This window comes from Eurypyga helias, unplaced genomic scaffold (assembly GCF_000690775.1).
Source record: "Eurypyga helias isolate BGI_N326 unplaced genomic scaffold, ASM69077v1 scaffold46144, whole genome shotgun sequence".
Taxonomy (NCBI): domain Eukaryota; kingdom Metazoa; phylum Chordata; class Aves; order Eurypygiformes; family Eurypygidae; genus Eurypyga; species Eurypyga helias.
In genome coordinates this window covers 17,183-26,349 of record NW_010247791.1, presented here as the reverse complement: position 1 = coordinate 26,349, position 9,167 = coordinate 17,183, and the positions used below count along the sequence as shown (strand labels likewise).

The following is a 9,167-nucleotide window of genomic DNA, read 5'->3' as shown; positions in this document are numbered from 1 at the left end:
CGATGAGCCCTGCCAGTCCGTGGGCTAGAACCCTTTTCCCCTCTGAGACAGTGGCACGCCATCTGTCACCAGCAGGCCCAGTGCCATATAAACTTCCCCAGGATCAAAACTCCACCATTCGCAACAGTATCTGAGCCACACATCAGGTGTGCTTTCCTGTTCTTTCCAGTATTCTTCCCTGCCACTAAAGGGATTAAGGAAAGCACTACCTGTGCTCCCAATCCTGCGATCATTTGCCCCATTGCCCTGAAGTCTCTGTTGATGGCTTTTGGATTCCTCTCCTCAAGCTCATCGCTGCCCACCTGCATTACCAACAGCAGGTAATATTCAGAGGGCTGTACCAGACCAGGGAGTTTCCTGGTGATGTCTCTAACCCAGGCCCCAGGGAAGCAGCAGACTTCCCTGTGCAATGGGTCTGGTCGGCATGTCGGGCCCTCTGCTCCCCTCAGAAGGGGATGATGGCAGGGGGTGAGGGAGGAATAAAAATGAAAAAAGCCCCAAACACCCAGAAACACAAATAAAAATTATTAATATTTTGCAGACATTTTGCTCAAAGCATCTTCTGTTTTTCAGAAAAATCTAACCTATCCTATAATCACTATTTCTAAAAATAACTGTCTTGATGAACAATTGAAGGAGCCTGTCATTAATCCTATACAGCTGCAGCAAATACACAACAGGGTGGACTACATTACTCTGGATTCAAGGAAAATCTTGTACCGTTTCCTGAAAAGTCATTTGATAACTACCCAAAACAACTTGTCTCCACTCAAAAGTAGTCACAACAATAGAAGCACAGGCTTGGTGTAAGAGAAAAGAAAACTCAAAAAAATCTCAAACTAATTACTACTAGAAGAGATTTCCATCAATCACGTCCTTCTAGGATGCAAGGCCCTGACCCCGCAAGATGCACTGTCCAACTAGCCCACTGCATATCATGGAACCCCACTGACAACAACATGATCTAACAGCTAGAAGCTGAACCTTTAACAACTCACCCCTGGCTATGATGGATTCTCTTATATGAACCCTTTTAAATCAAGTCTAGGAACCTTTGTGGATACTATATAGGTCAGGAACAAGTTACAACCTGCATCAAGCAGGAAATTGTAATGACTGTCACGATCCTTTGATGTAAAACCAACCAAACAAAAAAAACAAACATCTGAAAGTGATGCAAGGGATCTCTGGCCAGAGTCAGGAACGGGTCTCAGAGCACTTAACAGTAACGAACAAGCTACCTTACCTTGTTTACATCCAAATACTCTAACTTTGGCACTTCTGCTGTCTCTTGTTCCTCGCTGCTTCCTTCATCAATGTCACTGTCTTCATCCTGTGTGGAGTCTCTCTTCTGCTCCACAGAAGAAGGTTTGGGGCCCTTTTTGTCAGGTTCCATCTCACCAGGGTTCCCAGCTATGCTGGGCTTTTTTTGCTCTGCACCATCTTCGCCAGGGAACGTTTCCCCTGCCACACTACAAGAAGGACTGTCGATGCCACTGTCTCTGTTGGGAATTTTACCAGTACTGTTCAGTTCTGCAGTTGAGTCTTTGTTGCCAAGCTCTCCAGAGAGCTCTTTGCTCACAGTCAGAGCAGCAGAGTCTTCATGGCTTTTGTTATCGCCTATGCTTAGCTCTTTGATTTTCATTAAGTCTGGGCTAGATAGATCTGCACTGCATGGTATGTCTGGCTCGTTTTCATCTGGTTCACTTTTTTCATTTGTGGAAGAGCCGCTGGAAGCCACCATGTCACAGTCACATGAGCTTGGCTGTTTGGATGAGTCCAGGCCAGGTTCCATCTTAAGAGCTAAATTTAGCTGGTTTCTTTGAAGAATATGTACAGGTTGCCTGTGGGTGAAAAGAAAGCAACAGTCATTCCTATTAACACTCAGAGGTTTCAAAAGTGCCCCAAAAGTGAGAGCCTGATTATCATTGGATTCAAGTCATATTACTTGCACACAAACACCCCCCCCTCCCTTACAATCCTAGGAGGCAAGTGTGTACACACTGCTGTAATAATATTCCCACAACAATTTCAGATAAAAACACACCATCCCTAGCCATAAGTTTTACTGAAATGGCACCGCTCAAATCCTGGGCCTTTAATATTCCCCACGCTGCCCAGAAGAACAGTCTGGTTTGAAGTTTTGGAGACGGAGGAATCATCTTTTAAATGAAGCACTGGGTTGTGGGTTCATTTAAACAGGAACTCACATTCTTCAACAGAACAAAGGCTTCAGGGCAAGGTATTTTCTGCCAGAGAGAGGATGTTTTGAAGCATGAGAAGGCACTACTTTTTCTTTTTGAAAGACACCTTACCAGATTACCCAAGTGATAATACATTCCAAGGCACAGTACAGTGTCTCTGTTGCCATCCTGTCTTTATGAAATCACTTAGCTCCATCAGGCAGATCTGGTCTTCAGAAAGAGTTTTTATGCGTTTGTAAAACGAGCTGGTTTTACAGTAAAATACATCTATTTTACCCTGTTTAATGTCTCTTACATTTAAAGTTTCAGAGGAAAAGCTCTTCTCCATGATGTTGTTTCACAGTACACTCTGCAACTTAACTCTCCCCTGCCTCCTCCAAGAATCAAGTCAGCAGTATGTGTGACATTTATTGAATCTTAGACAGAAAGCTCAATTATTTTATATCAGAAGAATCAAGCTCCTTTAATAAAAAACCCAATCCCAACACCTAGTCAACTTAGTAAAAGCAGACACTGAACTACATGTTTCTGGTGGAACACTTACAAGTTCAGCTCTTAAGCTCCTTAAGAACATGCATGTTACAAAATAAAAGTTGCTGAAATACATGCTTTTATTTATAAAAACGCCGAAAAACCAAAACTATTGTGTAGTCAGTTAAGTTTGGACTGCCATTAGAAAACATCTCAAGAGAAGTTTCTACATGATAATTACAATTGTTTTTTATTGTTATATTCTAGGTTAAAAATGCAGAAAAGGGAGATAAAGCAGATCTCACAAAACAGTATTTACCTAATACTTTCAAATTTCTCAATCAGCGTGTTGACTCCTGCTGATATTGGTATTTCTTCCTCTCCAGGTGCTAAGCTCCTCGATGACTTGGGATCAGCTGGCAAAGGCCGAGAAGGTGCAGGAGGAATTCTTTCCTGCCCAGGTTTGAGATGGACAGGCTTAGGAGGTACTAATAAAAGAGATGGGAAAAAGTGGGAGGATAAATTTCCATCTTCATTATCGTAAACCGGTAACAAAATCCAAGCGCTCAGTGCAGAACAAGGCTTCTTCCACCATCCTTTATAAACTGCACAGACGCAGTTCCAAAGGATTTCTTACACCAAAGCAAGCTGCTGTACGCTGAAGAAAAATGACAGGTTTCTATTTTGTATTTCTACAGCTGTATCAGACGTGCTAACGAACAGAGTGGCTTGCAGAACTATACCGCTTCCTTGTTACCAAACAGGATGCACAGCTCACACTTCGTTTTTGCAAATGTGCTCACCATCTCAATCACTCTAACGAGTTTCCCCTCCCATGACTTTTCAAAACTCAGGCACTATGTCGAATCTCTTATACTAGGGAAAAAAGGGGAAAAAAACCCAAACCAAAAAAACAAACCACCCAAAAACAATCCCACTGTGGATTTCAGTGCCTTATGTTTGCTTGGTCAAAAACACCACAAGCAGAACATAATAGGTTTTCTTCCTTTCATTTTCCCTCCCCCATCTCTTCTGTGGTGTAGTCTTCATAAATTTCCTTCCTCTTTTGGTTCTACACTGAGTTATACACGATATATATAAAACACACAGTGTAAAAACATACACGTTCTGCTTAAGGATTCACTAGGAGGCGAAGGTACAAAGTTTAATACGGTATTTTAAAAAAAAAGGTAACATAATTAAAAAAAAATTATTCACATCTTATATTGATTGCAGAACAATTGGTTTTGGAAATACGCAAGCAGTAACCCATGGCAACAGGTTCACATGTTGTTATAGTTTCATGCAGTGAAAGCAACCTCACACAGTCAGACGTGACACTAGAAGGTAGGAAAACCAACTGCGCAATTGCTCCCAAAGTGCACGCTACTTGGAGTGGTGCCGCCAAGTATCCCCTCCAGCCTAGACTGTCCAAAGAGTTAACATACCAAATGAGGAAACTCTAAATTTATGTTTTATTAAACATTTTCAAGAACAACGTATTTCAACCATTTACAATTTTTAAATGGTCCGTATGGCACAAGAGCATAATGTGATTAACATTGTAATGAAGCTTTAATTAGCAACTGTTCTAAATGTAATTTCAGGGTTACCTTCTTTAGGAGGCTAAATGGAGGTATATATACCCAAAAAGCCAAATACTGTTGTCCCTACCCTGCAGAAGGCTCTGCATCTGTTCTAAGCTCCACATCAGCCCAGATGTCCTCCCTGCTCCAGTGGACAGGAAGCTGCTATGGATGATGTTGCTGTCTGAGGTCAGTGATGAAGGACTGTTGAAGAATTTTTGAGCTTTGAGTATAGGTCAAATTTTAAACTACCTAAATTACTGAGTTTACTTCAGCATCAAAGAATAAGATCAAATCTTCTAAGGATTTGAGCTTTAATGGGACACTTTCTGCAACAGGACTGATTTGCCCAGGCTCCAAAACCATCTGGAATTTTTGCCTTAAAATAGAGGTCTTACAGTTCAATTCTGAAAACATCACCACAAAACCTATCTTACACAGAAATGACAGGTAACCGGGAAAAGAAAATAATTTTGCATATAAATTGGATGGTGGAGGTCTATGTTTTGTTCACCAGGGTTTCACTTGCACACTACATGATCAGTGAGTGCCTGGCCATATTTCCCCTTGTGAAAACAAAATAAAACAACCTAAATCACCAGTATCCACAGAGCTATCTGGCTCATCTAGCCAGAAAAAGCAAGTTGTAGGCTCTTCCCACAAGGTGCATGAGGCAGGCAGGCCAGAACCTATCCCACGTCCCCTGTCAGGCCCTTCATAGTTTCAGACTGGTCCACAACATTCACAAGTTCACTGCCACAGCCTGTACACTAATAGCAATGGGTGTCACTGTTGTCCATGTAAACATTGAATGTCTTTCCTGTTAGTGGAATCCACCTGAATCACCTGAGACAACACATTCTGCAGTGGACAAAAAGGAAGGAGGAAATTAGTTTTGTTAGTTCTGAAATTTTATTTACTGAAATCATTTTGAGAAATAAGAGACATCAGCATGGAGGCAAAGCCACTGACCATACTACTTATGAAGCAAAATTTAAACCACACAAGATGTCTACTCCAGAGCTGACACAAAAAGCCTACATTCAGAATTTACAAGTAAGTGGCGTTATTTACCACTACACAGACTTTTTTTGGAAACTCAAAACCATTTTAGACTTCTACAGAAGAGTGAATGAAAGACTGGAAGCCTAAAGCAACACAAGATGAGCTCATCTGTATGTGTGCCATCATCGCCAGTACTAACGGAACAGTCAACACTGGGAAAAAAAGTAGGTGTTGCTTTTAGGTAGGGATTCTGGACTGAAAGCGGGTCCTGCCCATGCTCTGAAGCCACCTTCCAGGAGTCCCGGCCCATGCAGGAACTAATGTTGGATGCAGCTTCCAGTGCCCGTCCTGCACACAGACAAGTAAACTGGTGGAGAAAACAAAGCAAGCCAGCTGCATGGAAGAGATGTCAGTATTACAGAGCATGTTTCAGGTGGTGCCAGGAGGCTGAAGCCACATGCTGGAATGGTATTTCGCCAGACCTCCTCTCCCTTGAAGGTTCTACATAGCAGCTCAGAGCTATTTAGGGGAAGCAGAAACAAAGACACAAATCTTTGCTGCAGAAGGAACAAGTGAAATAACGAGAAGCAGAAGGACAATATTAGAAAAGAGAAAGGTTTAAATATGTGGGAGAAGGTACAGCCTAGGCTTGGTCCTGGGTCTGTAGAGCAGCAGGGAATAAGGACTCACGGCACTACGAGCATCTCAGCCTTTGCATTGCTGCAGCACTCCCCCAGCCCCTGAATTTCTCTCTCACAAGTGCCTCCTCTACAATAACGCAAACAGTCAACACACATTTATTAGTGACTAGATGGAAGCATTCCTATCAATCATCCCAGCGGCGATGGGTCATAACTTGCTGGGAAAGCTGAGAGGACCTAATGAAGAGAAATTCAAGTGGTGTGAGTCACAGCTGCAGATTTACTTACATCTGTTAAGGTCCCTTCACAAGAAGAGACTTCAAAAAAATACGCATGATGAAGCAGATTATGAAAGGTTATCCCTTGGGAAATGAACACACGCCAAAAAAAGAATAAATAACCCAACAGCACAGCCTTGGGTGGGGGAAGAGAGCTGCTCCTAGAGTCTCAGGGTGATGCCAGCACATCCCACCCAACAAATCAAGCAGAAACAGGCCTTAATGAGGCATCCATGCAGCTCTAGGGAGAAAGCCCCGAGAAGAAAGGTTCTTACATAAAAATGTCAACAAAAAACTGAGGTAAGATTTATGCCTGCTGCAAGGAAATGCACCACACTATCACAACTACTTTTTTTGGACAACTACTTTTTTTGGACATACCAAGAGGAAGCAAAGATGGTTTACAGGAAAAATGTCAACTTCAATACAGTCAATAAAAGCAACTATTTTTAAAATTATTTTGACGATTTCATTTCCCTCTAGAGGTGTGAAGTGTTTTAAGATACAGTAACAGGAGATCAATTAACTATACAAAGAAGAAAAGCCATTTCAAATTTACAAAGCTAATAAACATGAAGAGAAAACAAATTGTACCATCTTCCCTTCCTTGCAAAGTATTGTACATCTTGTACTCTATTGTCACATGTAAGCTAATTGCAGATACTTTTAAAAAATAGTTTTATTACAAAGAATGAAGTGAAATAGTAAAATCATTATTTAAAATTTATGAAGTGTCTTTCAGGAAGACTGGCACATCCATGACCAAGACTTGTAACACCGATTTGTAGCTTTGGCTAACCTGGGTCAGCCCAGGACAACAATGGGTGGTCTAATTTTGGAGTACTAGGTACTATGCAACAGTCTGTCAAGGAAATTTTCACTGGGACTCCAGTTTCTTCCTGCCTACTTATACAGTGACACCAAGAAGCCCAACAAACTGAGTTCTGTCAAAAAATTATTAACAAGAGTAACTAGTCAAGAAACCATTTTACCTTGGGGTGTTTATTTCACCTTATTAACAAGTTGCCACCCTTTTCAGAGCATTAACCTGCCAGTAAGATATTTTGGTTCTTTGACATTTTGGTTCTAAGTTTATGGCTGTAATGGGAGAGAGAGCTTAGGTGGGTGTGAGCAGCAGAAAGAAGAATCAGTACCTATCTCAGTGACGGAAATAGATTATATTAATCTACTTGGGTAACTTTAAGCATGATTTGAATCAAGCTAAGTAGGCTCCCTCCAACTTTTCCAAAATACTTACATATAAAAACCAGGCTACGTCCTCAGTAATCGGAAATCAGTGCGATCAGTACAACAGCAAAGGGTCGGCACCAACTGAATTCATTCCATTTCTTACAGAACAGATGCTTCTGCCATTCCTTTTTATTAGTATTAACAACATTCATGAACACCCACTAATTACAACACAGTTCTCAAGGCTCCATAAATACACACACCTCGTGAGATGTTTCAAGCATGGGTTAGTATACCAACTGAACATTTAAGGTCTACTTCCAGAATCAGAAAATACAACACTTTCTTTGTAGTTGTTTAAGGCTGAATGCGTATCAGAAAACTGCTTTTGTATAGGTGTTTGAATCGGGAGGGAGTGGTGGTGCTGAGGTTAAATCTGTACAACACAGGACCACACGATGGTGAGCAAAATCTTTTTTTCCTCACATGACAATGACCGTCTATCACATGGACATGCTGCTTAAAAAAACCTGTGGTTTATGAGCTTATTGTCTTTTTCTGGCTCACCCTCCTCTGTTCCAAATGCCTCTCAAGCTGGATGCTTTCAGCAACCGCAATTACCTTAAGGCAAGCACCCATGACACACAATATTTTAACCAAGTCTACAAAGCAGGGGGTGGAGGCACTTGACAAGTTAACATGACAAAGAGAGACCACATGTTATTTCACTGATGGAGAAACATGAAAACCATTTATCTTCTTTCAAGAGATTTACTGCAGTGTTGTTTTCACAACCAGAAGTTTTAGGGAAGAAAAGCCTGGGGAGACCAGAAGACCTGCCTGAAGACCAGCTGGAACATGACTCCACCTGGTTTTTCTTCCACCATACCTTGGGACTGCCACCTATTAGACTATGAGTCTGGCAGGTCTGTGGACTTACCACAGCCCACATGCTACCCTTGCATGTGACTGGTTTAGCTTCAATTTCTCATTTTTAAAATACATTCATTCCATTTAGGCATTTCCTGTTGCTATGCACAGGTTTTTAAAATAAACAGAAACCAGACCAGGTTTAAACAATAAATTATTCTTACCGAAACACATAAAAAAAAAAAAAAGGAAATTGCTAAATTAAACTTCACAGCTGCACGATGTGTAACAACAATACAGGAAATATAAATTGACAAGGTAAAAAAACTGTTATTCCTGAATCAATTTCTTCTTGAACTCTTCCCTAAAAGGTTATCTAACACTGGAAAAAAAGAAGATAGTAAAACCCTACCAGCTGTACTTGAACCTCAGAACATAGAAATAACTGTTTCGTTATGACCTAATATTAAAACAATTCATTTAAATATATTACATGTCACGTGCTATAGAAGCTTGTACAATTGCTAGAAGGACAAAGCCACTTGCCTTGGGGTTTCTGCAGAGGATGCATTTTGGCCAACGGAGTTTTGGTTTTGGGCTTCCTTCCAGTTTGATGGATGCATTGCACCGGGCTGATGTGCTGCAGTTCCCCACATGCTTCAAACACTGGATTTGAGTCAATGTGACATTTGATTTGAAAAGGAGAACAAGGGCAACCTGGGGGAAGGGAGGAAAAAAGTCAGTATTTATTTTGTTCTATTAATCCTAAAAAACATCTGTGTTAATTCTAGAAGCATATCACTTATCCAAGTTCCTGAAAAAAGGAAGGGGTGTAGGAGTGAGCTATTCACTCAAATTATGACAAATAATATATACAGCCTTAATAATCATGTCAACTGAGTTGTAAGACAGATGGAATTT

At 41.0% G+C, this 9,167-nt stretch overlaps 1 protein-coding gene across 1 annotated transcript; it reads right to left on the bottom strand.

Annotated features, from left to right (window-relative positions):
* Nucleotides 1–209: 209 nt before the first annotated feature.
* Nucleotides 210–8,957, bottom strand: LOC104509029 (the record flags this gene model as incomplete). Its single annotated transcript, XM_010150831.1, has 4 exons — nt 8,793–8,957; nt 2,995–3,163; nt 1,247–1,844; nt 210–302 (listed from the first exon to the last, which is right to left on the bottom strand). Coding segments are annotated over exons 1-4 (885 nt in total), but the record flags the coding sequence as incomplete, so codon positions are not given.
* Between the last annotated feature and the right edge of the window lie 210 nt (nt 8,958–9,167).